The 17,930-nt window shown below is 36.5% G+C and overlaps 1 protein-coding gene across 4 annotated transcripts in view; it reads right to left on the bottom strand.

The window, feature by feature from the left end:
• Positions 1–649: 649 nt before the first annotated feature.
• SOS2 (SOS Ras/Rho guanine nucleotide exchange factor 2) overlaps positions 650–17,930 on the bottom strand; it is a 93,237-nt gene continuing 75,956 nt past the window's right edge. For 3 of the 4 annotated variants that reach the window (XM_087421940.1, XM_087421933.1, XM_087421938.1), the window contains 7 exons: positions 15,250–15,367; positions 14,105–14,277; positions 11,311–11,427; positions 9,828–10,089; positions 9,274–9,315; positions 3,020–3,129; positions 650–2,177 (listed from right to left, as the gene is read on the bottom strand). In XM_087421940.1, the coding sequence (XP_087278066.1) occupies positions 1,668–2,177; positions 3,020–3,129; positions 9,274–9,315; positions 9,828–10,089; positions 11,311–11,427; positions 14,105–14,277; positions 15,250–15,367 (1,332 nt within the window). In that variant the 3' untranslated portion in view covers positions 650–1,667. The remainder of the gene's footprint in view (positions 2,178–3,019; positions 3,130–9,273; positions 9,316–9,827; positions 10,090–11,310; positions 11,428–14,104; positions 14,278–15,249; positions 15,368–17,930) is intronic. The other variant, XM_087421946.1, reaches the window with a different exon arrangement.

Here is a 17,930-nt window from a genome sequence, read left to right as displayed (position 1 = left end):
CCCACTCGCCTCCTCTTCCAACTACATGGCGAGTCTAGCTCCACGAGCAGACGCCTTCAGTCCTTTCTCCCGGCAAAACTAGTAGTATAACCTGCTCTCTAAAACACAAAGCCGCCCGCGGCGTGTCTTCCCCGGGATGGAGCCTGAGTGACGCAGCGGTTACCGGCCCGAAATCCAGGCGGCGTCCAGACCCTCCCAGGATGGCCACGACCTGCTCAGGTGTCCTGGCTTGCGCCTCGTTTCTCATCTGAAGGCACAAAAATGGCTGCTGGCAGCGTGGTGGCTGCGTTTAAGAGGGAAGACAAAGTCATTCCTCTAAAATTTACATCACTTAAATCCTTTGGGATTATGCAATTTAAGTTGAATAAAATATTGAAAATGTGTGGGTACCTATTTCTACGGAACTCAACAATCTCCCCCCTCATTCCTTATAATGAAAACACATATTTTAAAAATCTTTTAAAAATTAAGACTGGGGTGATTTATTAGTCTTGTTACGCACTCTGATACAAAGCACAGTAAAAGGCCACAGAGCACTAAGGAAACTCCGTGGCTTTCGGCTCCTTCATCACTGCTGCTCTGCACTTCAGCAAACATGCCTTTCCATCCCTCTGAAGGAGTCCAAATGGCAAATAAAAGTTTTACTCACTTCTCTGATTAAAAAGTTTAATAAAGCTTTAAGTATCTGCTGGTTTAAATATTACCAATCTAAAAAAAAATTTTTTTTTAAATTTTAGTTAACACAAGATTTACAAAGAAAGTTACTAGGTTTTGAAGGCAAGGCAGTTGGTTCCTATGCCATAAGAAACTGTTCCTCTGAATTTATTAGTAAAGTAGCAGATTGCATTATAGGCCTCGAGTCACTTAAATTTATATAGGTTATTAGCATTATCTTTAAATATACAATATAAACAAAACTGTACATACACGGCATATTAACTTTGTTTTCCGAAACAATATGCAACTCATTAGCTAAAGACACCATAGTTTGCAAAAACAAAAGGCACATCTGAATAACATACATGCCCTTTTTTCCTCTATGATTGTTAGGTAGTCTTTGTTTATATTTTGACAAAGTAATCAACACTTACAGTGCATTCTATTATTTTCATTCTGTTTTTCATTTTTGTCTTCAGCAGCAAATTCTGGCATTTAAGACATGGCATTAAAGAGTTTAAGAACAGTGGGTGTTATTCACAATTCTCCTAAATATAAAAACTACAAGTAAAAACTAGAAGATGGTCAAAGAGGTTTAAAAATTAGTAACACCATACACCCCCTATATTTGTGTAAATTCACTGCCTTAAAAAGGCATCTATTACTCAAATTTGAAAAATTCCACAAATGCACTATCCCCTTCCAGTGCAATCAGTGTCACTTCACACCATATTTTAGCAGAGTCTACAGTGCAAATATAGATTCCTTATACTGGCCTTTTGGCAGCACTGAGGATCCCAGACAAGGCAATGCTACTGATCACCTGAGGATCATGGTCAAGGACTTCTGTAGTTTTATTTCTCCAATTTTACAAGCTTATTTGATCAGTAGCATTTTTGTAAGAGCATTATTTGTAAAAAGTACTAAAATATTATGCCTTTTTTTGAATAAATTAAAAAAAAAACCTTTACAAATACCATTCCAGTGTCAATGACTACATATGGCTAAGGTCATTGAGGAGTTTCTGCATTTTCTAACAAAGGCAGTCTATACAATGTGGGGTGCGAAAGCTCCCGTTTGTAAGTCTTTGGTGGCAGTTTTGGTAGGTGAGGGCTTGAATTCTGCCTTGGTGGAACAGGGGGAGCTTGAGGATAAGCAAGATTATTGTGACCAGAACTGAGCACGTAGCATCGACGTGGTACCCGTGGGGAGGGTGTGCTGGGAGGAGTGTTTGGCGAATCTGGACGCGTACTAATGTCTCTGAACCAGTCTGGATCTTTGTGAAGATGTCCCAGTGGAGGCGGCTGAAGATTAAACGGACAGTTTATGAAGTGTTCTGGAGGCCGAAGGGGAACCGGTGGGGGGGTATCAGGAAGAGGATCTCTCGGCGGCGGTGGAGGCGGACTCTGCAGAGGCCCATCAAATGCACCAGAAGGAGCAGGAATTCTGGGTTTCACCTTCGGAGGGGGAGGTTGTCTGGGTGGAATAGCAGGGGGGTCATCATCAGATTTCATATTTCCCTCAAAAAAAAAAAGTAATTAAATTATACCTCTGTTCTCCTGAAAAATCTGTAAGAAAAAGTTTTTAAAAGACTGAAAAATTCTTGTGTGTCAAGTTAAAACCAGAGGCTCAAAATAGGTTAATCTGATTTAATGGTCAGATTTATGAGTAAATTACTCTCAGTTTAATTCAGGGCCCAGTTTAATATTTTTATATATGAGATGTTTTAATTGAAATCTTAGAACGTAATGCCTCAGATTATCTTGCTTCGTATACACATTTCATAAATTTATGCATTTAATTATAATAGGCAAGTAAGTGAAAGAATACATAGCTCTGTAGACACGAAAGGACGTGATGTCAAGAGGACTTAACGTCCAGCTTCTGCTTTCTGGACATTCACTTCTATTTCTCCAGTGAGGCTTAGAGTGCTGCTTCTCCAAGTGTGATCCAGGGAGCAGCAGCATCAGCACCAGCAGGAAACTTGTTAGAAATGCAAATTCTTGGACCCCACCCCAGACCTACTGAATCAGAAACTCTGGCAATCTGGTTTTAACAGCCTTCCAGGTGATTCTGATGCAGCGGAAAATCCGAAGACTACTTTGAATACTCAAGTTCTTTTGATCTATCAGAAAGAAAGTGTACTTTTTCTGAGCATCTGTGAATCTGCCCAGGCTCTTTTTTAGAAAAAGCATTATGAGGATTAAACAACTGTTTAAAGTATTTTTTAAATAAGACCCAAATATTTAAAACCATAAAGGGTAGCCAAATTACAATTGACAGACTCTTTATAAGAACAAGCACTATTTTGAAGATTCACAACTTTGAATAAGTTGAGGCAAACCTAAGTCCTGTTGACTACCTTGGGATTTGAAGCATCATGATCAAACTTTTTTCGAGGAGGAAGAGGAGGAGGAATCAGTGGCTCTTCACTTAGTTTATGTAAACTACCACACGAACTGAAGAAAGACTCTGCGGGTAAAAAAGATTAGTTTAACCACAATTCACAGTGCAATCATATGACAAGACTTGATTTCAATCTGTGATCACCTCTGCTATGGCATTTGTCAGACTGTTGGTTTATCTATCCTCTCCATTAAACTGTAAGCTTTTTGAGGGCAGTGTGTATTTATTTTTGTATCCCTAGCACCTAGCACAGTGGTTGTGCCTGGCACATGGTAGGTACTTTAACTAAATGAAGATATACTATTTAATTAAGATTAATAATGAGATTCTGCTCCCTGAAAAGCCTTTTTTAAATCTAAAACAGACAAAACAGACATATTTGTATAAACTGTAATAACTTCCAGAGAAAGATCTTCCATAAACAGAGGCCATGCATTTTTGAAGCAGCTAGTATCAGATATACTTCTATGCAGGTAATAAAACCTCCATATAGGAGACCATAAGATAGGGTTGTATCAAAACTCGTTCTCTTTGCAAGTCTCTCATTGATAATAGACGCGTTAGGAAATTTACATTAAAGGAAATTTACAAAATAATAAAGTATTAGGGGAAAAATTATCCCTAAACATGCCAACCAGACACAAAATAAGAACTATTTTCATTTATTTCATCTTTTTCATATGATTAAAAATACCTGTAATTATGGACCAACTCCTTATTTGATCTCTCTCTCCACACACAGTTATCGTAATGCTCACAAAAACTGTAATCTTGTAGGGAAATGTTCTTGATAGAAAATAAAATTGTGTTCACACTTCAGCAAGGGTTACTGAGTGCCTGCTGTGGAGAAGCGTGACATAGTGGTTAAGTGGTCTAACTGTGGAGGAAGGCTCAGACTTAGAAACTCTCACAGCTGTCCCAGCATCATTCTAAAAGGACCTGGCTGCTGTACTGAAAACAGACTGAAGTGTGGAAGGTGGGAAGTTAGGATGCTACTATAATAAACCAGGTAAGAGTTATGGTGGTTTGGCCCAGGGTGGCAGCAGTAGAGATGGCAAGAAATGGTTAGATTCTAAATATATTTTGAGGGTAAACAAGATTTGTTGATGGATTACATTTGGGGCATGAGAAAGAGAAGTAAAAGTAAAAGATAAGTCTAGCATTTTTGGCCTAAGCGATTAGACAGATGCAGTCAGAACTGAGCTGAGGAGGCTGTGGGAAGAACAACGCCAGAGGGGATGAAACCAAGCTCAATTTTGGAGAGGTTAAGTTTGAGATTCTTATCAGATACCCACACGGAGACATTGAACAGGTCACCAAATATATGGGTCTAAAGGTCAAGAGAGAGGTTCTGGGTAGAGAAAAAATTGGGGAATTATTATCATATAGATGATATAAGACGGAATGAGACAACCAAGTGAGTGAGAAGAAAAGCGGTCCAGGGACTAAGTCTTAGGGCCTTCCAATGTTAATAGGTTGAGAAAATGAAGAGAAACCAGCGAGAGAGACTAGGAGTGAAAATTACAGTAGAAAAACCAGGAAAGTGGGATGAACAATGTGATCTTCATGTATGTGACTTCTTCCCAAAAGTTTATGGTATTTTGTATCAATGAGGCAGAGCCTTTGTCATTCTTGTTTGCCACTGAATCCCTAGTACTTAGCAGAGTAGCTGGTACAAAGCAAGTACTCAATTTTCTGTTGAATGAATACAACCAAAGGGTGTGAACATTTTTATGGTCGCACATGTTGTTCTCAGATTTCTTTCCAAAAGGGTCATACTAACATACCAATTTATAAGCAGTAAGCAATGTCTGAGAATACCTTCTAACCTAGGCTTGCTCATACTGTGAGGTGAACCGTCTATTCATGTCTGTTGTTAATGAAGTCTTGCTGTTTTTCTCATTGCATGTGAGCACTTTTCATGCTTACTATAAATATTTTATTTCTGTCTTCAGGATTTATTTTAGGATGTTCAGAATTTTATGTGGTTATTCTCAATATTTTCTATTAAATTTCAAAACAAAATTTTCTTTATCATATGGAAAATGTGTTTTACTACCATCCAAAATAATGTCTAGAACTCCTGGTTCTAAAGTGGCATAGTGTTATGGGTTGAACTGTGTCCCCCCAAAAGATATGTTGAAGTCCTAACCCCCCAGAACCTGTAAATGTGACCTTATTTGGAAATAAGGTCTTTACAGATATGTAATCAAGTGAGGATGAAAGTGGGCCCTAATCCAGCATGACGAGTGTCTTTACAAGAGAAGAGACAAAGACACACAGGGAGAAGATGGTCGTGTGACAACAGAGGCAGAGACAGAAGCCATGCATCTACAAACCAAAGGACGCCAAGGATCGCCAGCAAATGCCAACAGCTAGAAGAGGCAAGGAAAGAGCCTCCCCACAGGTGTCAGAGGGAGCATGGACTTGCAACGCCCTGCTTTTGGACTTGCAGCCTCCAGAGCTACGTTCTTTTAAGCTGCTCAGTCTGTGGCACTTTGTTACAGCAGCTCTAGAAACTAAGACAGTACAGACGTTTCCACCACAGAACAATAAGAAAAAAAGAAACACACACAAACCCCAGTGAAGCCAGGACACATCTGAATCCTGAAGCTTCGATGTATGAAGTGGACTACAAGGTCTATGAAGGAGGCAAAGGAGGAAGATGAAACCCAAAGGTCAACAGTCAATGATACTGACAAACAGTAGCAAATGTGCCCCCACAGAACCCCAGGAGAGCTCAGGAGTTAAAGGCACTTGGTACAATGGAAGGCACGGGCAGGAAAACAGAAGACCTGATTAAGTGTAGCTCAGGGGCAATTAGAACCACAACCCCTACTCTCCACTTAGTGAGACCAGGCACCTACTTCATTCCCACCACCAAAAGACACTGGGGGTTTTATCCTCTGGAGAATCTAAACTTCAGACTTGGGGATACTAATCTGTGCTGAAAACACAGATTTTCATACTAAATGTGGAGACCTCTCAGGCAGAAGATTCAAAGATCTTTCTTTGGAAAAACTAAACATTCCTAGAAAAGGCCTCATAGATTTTTACATTTGGGGATTTCCTAAATAAAAAAATTTTCATCACTCTATCACTCTACAGTGAAACCCACAAGTCAGTGAGCTCTGCCCATGGATACAGCACTTGCCATCAGTTTTTACTGCCACACTCCAAAATATGAACAGAAAGCTAAGGATACCACACAAGAAAGAAAAGCCTCCAGCATGGAAGAAAAAAGACTACAACTAACAGAAGAAAGGAATTCAGAAGAGAGACAATACCAGAAACAAAATAAATGTTTTGTCAAAAATACTATAATTAATATCCTATGAGAGACAAGAGAAGAAAGTGAATCCATGAAACCAGAATAGGATGATATAAAAATGCCATGATCAGAGCAGGAACTAGAAAGAATTCTTGGAAATTCAAAATCACGATAGATGAAAAAAAAAAATAGAAGAGTTGGAAGATAAAGTGAGGAAATCTCCCAGAAAACAGAACAAGAAAACAAAGAGATAGACAATAGGAAAGAAAAGACAAGAAAACTGGAGGATCAATTCAGGATGCACAGTATGGAAAAGGAGCTCCAAAAAGGGAGTCAGAGAACACAGTGGGGAAGAAATTATTAACAAATGATACAAGGAACATTTTCTAGAGATCAAAGACATAAATCTCTAAATTTAAAGTGCTCATTAAGTAGATGCAAAATGAAAGAAAAAAAAGACCCACATCAAAGCAGATCATTGTGAAAAAAGAGAAGATCCTAAAAGTGTCTTGAATATATTGTGGCAGAGACTGCTAACTGTCCCCCAGTGCACCTTTCCCGTTCTTCCTTTTAGTAATAGGATGCCATGCATTTTAGCAAGACAAAAGGCTGCCCAGTTAGAGACAACATTTCTTAGCCTCCCTTGTAGCTAGGTATGTCCATGTACTAAGTTTTGTCAATGGGATGAGAGCAGGAGTGATGTGTGCAACTCCCAGATCACGTTTTTATAACAAAGCTCCTTGCCCTCCACGTTCCTGCTGGCAGAAGAATGGTAACAACTGAAGCAATCGCTCAAGACTCAGAGATGGAAGCCACATTCTGAGAATCCTGAATTGCCCTGCTAGCTTGAAAACCTTGTGGAGCAGAGTTGTAACTTGCCCTGGCTATTGTGAGAAATAAACTTCTACTTCATTTAAGGCATTGTATTTTGGGGACCCTTTGCTACAGCAGGTATCCTCTAGTTTTTTTTAAAAAAAAAAAAGGATTGAGAATGTAGGGTCACTGACAGAAGGCTTTTTGTCTGTTTTGTTCAGTGCCATATCTCCTGCATCTAGAATAGTGCCTGCACATTATCAGGCATTTAGAAATTATGCATGAATAATTTATGAGTGAGTGATACTGGACTTCTAAACAGCAAGTATGAAAGCTAGAAGACAGTAGGAAAATGCCTTCAATATTCCGAGTGAAAATTATTTAAATTCTATACCCAGCCGAACATGTATTACATGTTCAGAAATGCAAGAACTTAAAAGCTTTATACCCTTTCCCAGGTAGCTACTGGAGGATGTGCCCCTACCAAAACAAGGGAGACTATCAGAAAGAAGACAAGGAATCCAAAAACAAGGATCTAACACAGGAGAGAAGAGAAGGGAATTTCTAGGATGACAACAAAAGCAAGTTCCAGGACGACAGCTGGGTCAGAGGCTGAGACAGAAACCAGTTCAAACTGAGCAGGAGGACAAAAGGGCACCAGGAAGGAAGTTTCCAAGTTAAAAAGCAAAAAAAAAAAAAAAAAGCCCTCCTGATAGCTTCCTTGAGTGGTCTGACCTTAATGGAAAACTGTACTGTGCAAGACTGTGGGAAGACTAAGCAACTGATGTTTAAAAAACTAACAAACAAAAAACCTAAGCGTTAATGAGCTATTCTTCACTTCAGGAAACTGCTGTACAAGAAAGAAGGCATAATCAGAATACCCACTGCTTGACTCAGCAGGGAGTGGTGTTTTCCCCAAATGTGGTAAGTATACTATGCAGAGTGAGGGGTGAGATCCTCAGCTGCTACAACAGGAAATCAGTAAATACTGTCTACAATTAATGATTCAAAAGAGAGAAAAACAGAAAAACATCATTAAAAAATGTGCAAATGTTGGGGCCCGCCCAGTGGCATAGTGGTTAAGTTCGTGAGCTCTACTTCGGCGGCCTGGGGTTCACAGATTCGGATCCTGGCTTCCGACCTGCACACCGCTCATCAGGCCATGCTGTGGTGGCATCCCACATACAAAATAGAGGAAGATGGGCACAGATGTTAGCTCGGGGCCAATCTTCCTCACCAAAAAAATAATAAAATAAAATAAAAATGTGTATCACTGGAGAACAAGGAGAGGGGTGGGCAGACATGGGGTAGGGGCTGTTGTTAATTCCATTTAAGTGTTTTAGCACTATTTGCCTTTTAAACTCTATGCACATATCACTTTGATAAAAATTTAAAAATTAAAACAAAGTACAGTAATTAAACATTTCAAAGAATAACTTATTTTCTCATGAGACAGGGACTCTGTTGCTACTATCTAAATTATATATGTTACTATGATAGAAGCAGAAGTCCCCCAGATTAGGAGAATTATTCCTGAAGCTGCTGTGTCCTTTTTGGGTTATTTTGTTTTAAACAAATGACCACAGAAAGAAAGGTGACAGCATTTATGTCATAAATTATGCAACAATTAAGAATGACAGAATAGTGTTTTACCTAAAATACTGCTTTCATTAACTAAGATCATGTAAAGAAACAAGTGCTCAAGGGTGAGCCTGAAACCCTGACACACATTTGGTATTCTCTTCCCAGGGAGAGTGACTTGGGCAAGGTGGAGAGAGGAGAGGCAGCTGACACGAAGTCACTGCTCATCCTGTGCCTGCAACGTGCCAGGTGACCTACAGGGGCAGCTCATTTGATCCATAACAACTCTGGGGATGCTACGTAATTTGTTCAAGGTTGCACAGCCCCTAGAACATATATAGGTTGTAAAATGCTGAAAACAAACTATAGTAAAGTTTAAATAGCACCCAGTTGTAAGTAAATAATTAAATTTATTTATAAGGATTTCATTCATTTCTTATATTTTTAAATGTTGCTAAAACCCAAAATACTCATATACAAATTTAATCAACTCAATTACTATCTTTACAGTCGTTTCATTAGCATCAACTCAAATCCTTACTTACTTGAGTGCGGCAAGAGGACTGGAGCAAAGATGCTGTTGCTGCCTGTTGGAATGAGAAGCATTCATTTGAAAAGGAAGGTAATATGTATGACTTTATTTTTAAAATAACATTTTAAAGTCATATGTAATATACACAAAGTACTGAATTTTATCATCATCTTTTGCAATGTTAGTTTTTAAACTCTTTGTACCTGGAATGTTTCTCCTTTCTTAGCATAAGTAGTTCCCTCTATCACAGTCTCTTTTAAAATTTCCTTCACAGAACTTATCTGTTCATTTTCTTATTCATTGTTTATCACTCCCCGAAGTAGTAGTGGGGCCCAAAAGCTAGTAAATAAATCTTTGTTGAAGGAATAAACTAGAAAACAATATGCATAAGCAATACACAAAAGATGCCCGGCTCCCTTGTGTTAACCACGAATTCACATGCAGACATCACCTCCCACACCAATAGAGCCCGCAAAGAATTCCACAGTTCCCTAATTAAAATGGTGAGAAAAAGGATCTGAAACACAAGGTTCCTTTTTCACCAAAGGGTTTACATCAAACACACACCACAGGAACTGTTGAGATCCACATCTAAGAACACACTAAGGTCTGAAGAGGCGGACGCAGGTGGAGTAGAGGGTGTATTTGGAGAGGTTGGTGCCGACACTGTTGCTTCAAGCTCAGTTTCAGCAATCCGACTAAAGCTTATTTTACACGGTTCTCTTTCTAACGGTGTCGGATGTCCTCGTAAAGTGCCTGAGGTAGAGCCATGTCGGCCTGTGTTAGGCCTTATTCCAGGAGATTTTAAAGAGAAAGTTGATTTCCTAGGCTGGGAAAAGCAAACACAATTATCATTACTAACTTGCACTTATTTTTATGACTTAGCACTACCTTACTAATTCTTAGCATATAGTTACGGGAGTACAATGAAATCCCAGTCTGCAAGGATTCTAGAACACTTTGAAATTTGATTGGCTTAATTTTAAGATGAACTCAAACATAAGTAAACCTCTTTTCATACTATAGAAATAAAATTTTTGAAAATCTGTGTGAAAACAACTTTTTTCTCCCCAAACACTTGAACCTTAACCTCTCCTTCACATCATCAATACCAATTTTACAAATATTTACTGTGAACATAATATATGCAACATATTACGTTAGGTACTTCTGGAAAAAAACAAAAGACCTTTTTTTCCTCCTAATAGTAAGTGACCAACCTCTACAATGGCATTTTAAAGTATTTGGAGAAAACTGCTAGCACTGTCCCCCACCCTCAACCTCTGCCCACCTTTTAAAATTCTCACAGTGGTAACCTAATGAAGAACAAGGAACTCAGATTGAGATGACTTGAGTTAAATCTCTACTGTGCCAGTATCCAGCTATGCAGCCTTGAAAAAGTTATTTAACTGCTTTGTGCCTCAGTTTTCATGTCTGTAAAATGAGAATGAGATCTGTATCATACAAGTCTTGTGCAGATGAGATGACATGAAACTACCTAGCTTACGGCTTGGCCCAAAGTTGGTGTGTGACAGATGTTTTCACTTCCTCCCACATCTTGCTTCACTTTCAGCTTCTTAGAACTGGTCTTCCACTACTATTTCTGCCACTACTACAAACCCCAGGAATAACCAGGAACTGTGGTAGCAAATTTTAGGGGGAGAGGGGGTTCCAGCGGCAACCGCAGACCATGGTGCTCTCGTGGCAGGAGTCACAGACAAGCAGAAGAACCTGATACATCTGGTTACTCCTTCTCAGGTCCTTCGTTTCCTGTTCCAACCAGCTACCTAGCATTTTAGGGTCTCACCTTCTCACAGCTTTTCCCCTAATATTAGGAAGGATCAAAATAGGACAGAAAAGTAGCACTAAGATAAGGGATAAACCAGATTTTATCAAAAGGCTGACATTTCCCCCCACAGTATATATAATTTTAGAAATAGTATAGTAATGTAAAACAGAACACTTAAAAACAGCTATTGAAATAGGTTGTTAAACATTGAAGATAATATTGTTTTTAAAAAATTTTTTTCCAAAACTGTAATGGACTTACAAATCGAGGCGGCTGTTTACAGTTGCGGGGTTCAATTTCTAGTGATTTATTGAACAAATAATCTGTAAACTCTTTTTCAGGAGTACTTCCCATGGGGTTAAGATTTTCAAAGAACCTCTGGAATTAAAAATCCATAAGTACATGTTTTAGATCTTATTAAAACATTTATTTCATCAGTTTAATATAAAAAATTATCAGCAATGTAAGAGATCATAATGTCTGAAAAGTCCACAAAGATTGATGATTACAATCTCTGTACTTCTGAATAAAATTGTATGATTTCTAAGGAAGTTATATAATCTAGTCTTAAAGTTCTATTATGAGGATGAACAGATTTTCATTTCTTACCATCTTAATGGCTGAGTATCCCTCAGTTAACATTATTCCTACTCATTATGACAACAAAATGATCATCACCACTAAGTTATCAAGTGTTTAGTACAGAATTATAGTTATAATCCACAATGAAACTTTGATAGAAAAAAAAGTAGAGATAAATTGGATTAAGGTCTATTCAGAAGTAATTTCAAGAACAATTATAAACTAAAACTTATCTATGCTAGCCTCTAGTAAAATAACTTTTTTGTCTTTATCAAAAAATTTTTTCTAAGCTTACATTTAAGTTTTTAGGTAGAAAATGTAGATGATTTAGCAAAGTGCAAAAAGAAGGATAAACAGTAATCTCACTAACCAGAGATCACTGTTAACATTTCACTATTAGAATATCCTTCTAACGTTTTAATTGTGTGTGAATATATGCATGTATACATATATTGCATTTTTACCCCCACAAAACTGGGATCACACCATAGTTATTTTTAATATTTTTTTAGTTTACATTCAATTAATTTTTTTCCATGTGGTTTACTTACTTTATAAAATATACAAATTTTAACTCTATAATATTTCATAAGATGGATGTTTCAGAATTTATTTCACCAATCGCTGTATAGGTAGTTATCCATACAGGCGCTTTCCAATTCTTTGCTATAATAACAATTATTATTATTAACTCCATGTGCATAAATTTTTCTGTACATCTCTGATGATTTCGTTAGAAAAATTGCTTAGAAGCAAATCACTGGATTTAGCTTTATTGAATTTTGAAATGGTTTAAAAACACATAAAAATAAGAACTGGGTTTTAGCTTTAGCAGTAAGCAAAATGAGCTTTAGAATTTCCAGTATAAAATTTTTCCATTTCTCAGGCATTCTGCCAATTTCAAGAAAACTGTATTATTCCTTTAACAATATTGAAACAATTTGTTCTTATATTTAGGTTGGCTAAATTAAATCATATGAACCAATAGTAATTTAAAGACTTTTATAAAATTATAACAGCAGTATTCCTGATTTTCTCATCCTTTGCTCTATTTTTTAATACTATTTAGCTTGGTTAACTATGGTTTGAAAAGTGAATAGCTACTTTGTCTACATTTTAAACTTACTTTGACTCAATCATAAAGAAAGCATTCTCCACCCCTCCCCTTGGCCCCCAACAGAATGCTTTAAACGATAGTAGGAAGTCTAGACCAGACTGCAAAAAACTATTAGGATAGTCACGGAGCTGTGAATGCTAGAAGTACTATGTCAAGTATAACCAACTACAATATAACATTATTTCTGTGGGAAAATATACTGTGAACTCTATTCTGGGCTTCAAGAACATATTTCTTTAGCCCTATGAAGTCCCACAGCACAGAGAGTTGGCCCAATGGTGAGGGAATGGGATGAAATCAATGACCCCCAATGGCTTATCACCACTTTCTTTAGAGCAGGTATCTGCACATTTTCCTAATGGCGTACATTAGGTCATTCTTTCTTAGGACTTTAGGATACCTTGTTTTGAACTGGGAACAAATAATAGCTACCATCTTACAATTTAGTAGGGTGGGAATGGTGGTGACCATTTTCACCCAATATGCCCAACCTGCAGACTACATGTGAAAGTTTAGCACCATTTTTATTGTGACAGGTGAACTTACTGTGACCAACAGTTATTATATGTTCTGAATTTCAAATAAGTATAATACAATAAAATTCACTTAACATAATATCATAATTTACTCTAATTTAGAAGGAATTCCACATCTTATAGCACCACAGAATCAATATTACGAACTATTGCTCAAAATAGAATATCAACTGATAGAATGTTTAAATCTAGTCTTCTTATGAAGGGATTAATTACTTAATGTTATATTGGCACACGTAAAATATCTAAAATGGCCATTAATCAATGATAGTACTAGTAGTGGATTTTCTTTTTACTGCATGAACATCAGAAAGCTTCTTTCATTCCATTTTGTCATTCATTTTTTTGAAAGTGTTACTTGAACCAGCTGTACAAACAAGTAATACTTTTGAGAAAAAGTACCTAATAATATAATAATTTAATAACTGCAGATTGTTAGTACAGAATATGTAATATTTATCACTTCTATTATTAACTCGTATTATTATTTTTTTTTTTTTTAAAGATTTTATTTATTCAGTTTTTTCCCCCCAAAGCCCCAGTAGATAGTTGTATGTCATAGGTTCACATCCTTCTAGTTGCTGTACGTGGGACTCGGCCTCACGTTGGACGGAGAAGTGGTGCCTCGGGGCGCTCCCGGGATCCGAACCCGGGCCGCCAGCATCAGAGCGCGCGCACTTAACCGCTAAGCCACGGAGCCGGCCCATCTCGTATTATTTTCATAACAAAATAAATAGAATAATGTGTGGTTATGATATTTCTTAGAGATAGCAGAGGATTTAACATGTTCTCTTTTAAAGATAAGCAAAGAAATATTTACCCTCATTTCTGGTTCTATCCGTAAACAGTAAGGTTGATTCTGATACTGCTGAATTTCTCCAGTAATTTCAGCTACTTTCCTCCTCTTACTGAAATTGATTAAATCTTTCCCTTTCTTTTTTAAAAAATCGTTATTCCCTTCTTCAGTCTTCAGAATATTTGTTAAATATATTCCTAGTAAAAAAAGTATTTGAAGAAAAGTTATAAAATTGGTTACCTAATCAACCATTTGGCCAAACAACCGATCTAGTGAAGTTGAAAGACATCCTATAATCCAGTAATTCTACTCCTAAATCGTTGCTACGTCTCTGATAGACTTAATAATTAATTTTACATTAAGAATTTTTTAACATGGAGATAATTTAAAATAAAAAAAAAATGAAGGTTCAGAAAAAGCTTAATTCACCATTTCTTAGACTAATAGCCTAAAAGGGAGGATTCATTCACAAAGTCTAAATTGTGTTAAATCTAACCATTTTAATATTTCATTAAAAATATTTAATTATTCCTAATCAGTAAATTAATTTCAAGCCAATTCTGGTTAATAAGACTGCAGATATATAAACTAATTCTGTTTTCTCAAAGCCCGTAATTTAGATAGAAAAAGAATTATTCCTCACTCTGGAACAGAAAGAAAGTTTTTAGTTCCTCTTTCATGCAAAAGTACTGATTCATTTAAATCAGTGGCTCTCAACTGGGGGCAATTTTGTCCCCCAGGGAATATTTGGGAAATGAAGACATTTTTGGTTATCACAACCAGGTGTGTGCGTGGGCTCTCATGTGCACACGTGTGCATGCTACGATTTGAATGTTCATAGTTGAATCCTAACGCCCAATGTGATGGTATTTAGAGGTGGGGCCTTTGGGAGGTGCTTAAATCATGAGGGTGGAGCCTCGTGACTGGGATTACTGCTCTTGTAGATGAGACCTCACAGAGCTCCTTACAATAACTCTACGAGGTAATTATCATCATCTTCATTTTATAGATAAGAAAATAGAGAGTTTAAGTTTTATTTATCAATACAGACAGCTAATAAAACTAGATGCGCTCAGCTATAAAATCAGGACAAACTAACTCTAAAGGCTGGTCTCTTTTGGCTACAACACACTCTCCCTCAAAATATAAATCTATATTTAGTAACTTACCAAAAAAAGGCACACAAGGTGGATTGATTGACTTAAGTTTTACTAGGTATTTTTTAAAGTGATCTTGACTTAATTCCACAGCTTCATCCAAAATTCTCCTTTTTCTTTCCTGCAATGCCTTTAAAATATATAAATTGAGTATAATTTATTTTTACAATTCAATCACATTTTATGCAGAGCTTTGAATTTTATAAAATTTTTCAAATATTTGAAAACAATTTTTCTACACTCGCCTGAAATTTCTCGTCTTATCTATAAATATAAAACGTAAAAACTTAGATTTCTCTAATATAATTAGAGGATTAAGCAATAAAAAAATTCTTCCTTAGGACCTTATTAGTTATAATTCTGAACAGCCAGAGTTTCAAGTTATAGCTATAGGAGAGAAATATAACCCCTCAGCATTCAAATATTTTTCCACTGAAAGGTCTTTTGGGGCTAAGGGTAAGGTTTTGTAAGGAGGAGAAGGCTGTGGGAAGGAGAGAAGAATTGAACAAAAATTTAGTAAACTAAGTGAGCAGTCATTTCTTTCATATTTCATTACATTTTCTTATTAAAAATTAATTACTTTATTTTTAACCTGATAAGTACACACACACACAAATCCACAGCAAACATTATACTTGATGGAGAACCATTCAATGCATTTCCTTTAACTTACAGAAAAAGCAAAGGTGACTGCATCATCACTTTTAGTCAGTACTATTCGGAAGTCCTAACTAGCATGGACAAGAATAATAAACAAAGGTCTAGGGATTGAAAAGAAAAATTGTCAGTATTCACATAGGATATGATTGCATGTGAAGAAACCCAATAAATCTATATATAGAGTGTTAATGAGAGAATTTAGCAATGTTGCTGGATATAAAACCAATATGCAAAAGTCAACTGCATTTCTAGATATCGTCAATAAAGAAAACAAGATTTTAAAAAATATTCTAACATAAATCTAACAAAAAAGGATGTGAGATCTTCATCAAGAAAACCATAAAACTTTATTAAATGAATAAATAAATGGAGAGATATACCATATTCATGGTTGGGAAGACTCATTATTGTAAAAATGCTGTTCTGTACTACCTGATTTATAGAGCCAATGCAATTCCTACCAAAGTCCCAACTTTTTAAAAAATTAAACAAACTGATTCTAAAATTTATATAGAAGACCAAAGGTTCAGAAGGAAGTCACTCTTGAAAAAGAATAAGATTGGTGGGTATACATTATCAAGAACTAGTATAAAGTTATGGAAATTTGGACATGAGGCACTGGCACAGAAATAATCAAATGTATCAAAGGAACAGAACAGAGAGACCAGAAACAGGTCCACACACTTATGGACACTCAATTTATGATACTGCTGGCACTATAGATCAATGGGGAAAGGACGGACTGTCAATAAATGTATGAGAGCAACTGGCTAGCAATATGGAACAAAAAATGAAATTAGACTAGAACCTCACCCCATATTCAAAACTCATTGCCAGCTGGACTAAGGACTTAATGTGAAAGACAAAACATTAAGATAACAGAGGAGGATCTGTTAAACAAGACAACAAAAGCATAAATTACAAAGAAAAAAATAAGTACATTTGACACCATTAAAAACTTTGGTTCATCAAAAGATATCATAAAAAAAGGTGAAAAAGGAAGCTTCAATCTGGGAAAAGACATCCACAACACACATAACTGACAAAGGATTAAAATCTAGTATATAAGAGAACTCATACAAATTCATAAGAAAAACAACAAAAAAAAGTCAAAACATTTCCAAAGGAAGAAATACAAAGAACCAATAAATATTTAAAAAGAGGTTCAAAATCATTAGAAATCAGGGAATTGTAAACCAAATCACAAGATTGGAAAAATTAAAGGAACTGACAATATCAAGTGATGGTGTGAATGTGGAATAACTAGAATTTGTCCATTTCTGGTGGGAGTATAAACTGGTTTACTTAGAATTACTTAGAAAAGCAATTTGGCATTATCTAGTAAATCTGAAGATATCCATATCCTATCCTCTAGTAATTCTACTCTTATGTATATAACTCAGAGAAATCTGTGCATGTATGCACCAGGATATATGTAGAAAATGTTCATAACAATATTACTGATAATGGCCCCACACTGGGAACAATCCCAATGACCATTAGAGCTAATGAATAAATAAGTAAACTTCGGTAAATTTATTCCTATAATATGATACAGTAATGAAAAAGAATGAACTACAGCTACAAGAAACAACATAGATGAATTTTAGGAATATAATGTTGAATGAAAGAAGTCTTGGAATAATTATATTCACATATAATTTTTTTTTTTTATAATTTTATTTCTTTTTCTTCCCCCAAAGCCCCAGTACATAGTTGTATGTCATAGCTGCACATCTTTCTAGCTGCTGTATGTGGGATGCGGCCTCAGCATGGCCAGAGAAGCGGTGCGTTGGTGGGCGCCCGGGATCCGAACCTGGGCTGCCAGCAGCAGAGCGCGCACACTTAACCGCTAAGCCACAGGGCCGGCCCTACTCACATATAATTAACAAACATACAAAATGAAACGATACAATGTTTAGAGATACAAATAGTAAAACTACAGAAAAAAGCAAGAGAATGATAAGCACAAAATTCAGAATGGTGATTGGCTCTGAAGGGGCAAGGAAGGAGACAGACTTGGGAGGGGTTCT

The sequence above is a fragment of the Ceratotherium simum genome, chromosome 3, assembly GCF_057802395.1.
Source record: "Ceratotherium simum simum isolate JZ-2026a chromosome 3, ASM5780239v1, whole genome shotgun sequence".
NCBI lineage: Eukaryota > Metazoa > Chordata > Mammalia > Perissodactyla > Rhinocerotidae > Ceratotherium > Ceratotherium simum.
This window is presented reverse-complemented; position numbering and strand designations above follow the sequence as displayed.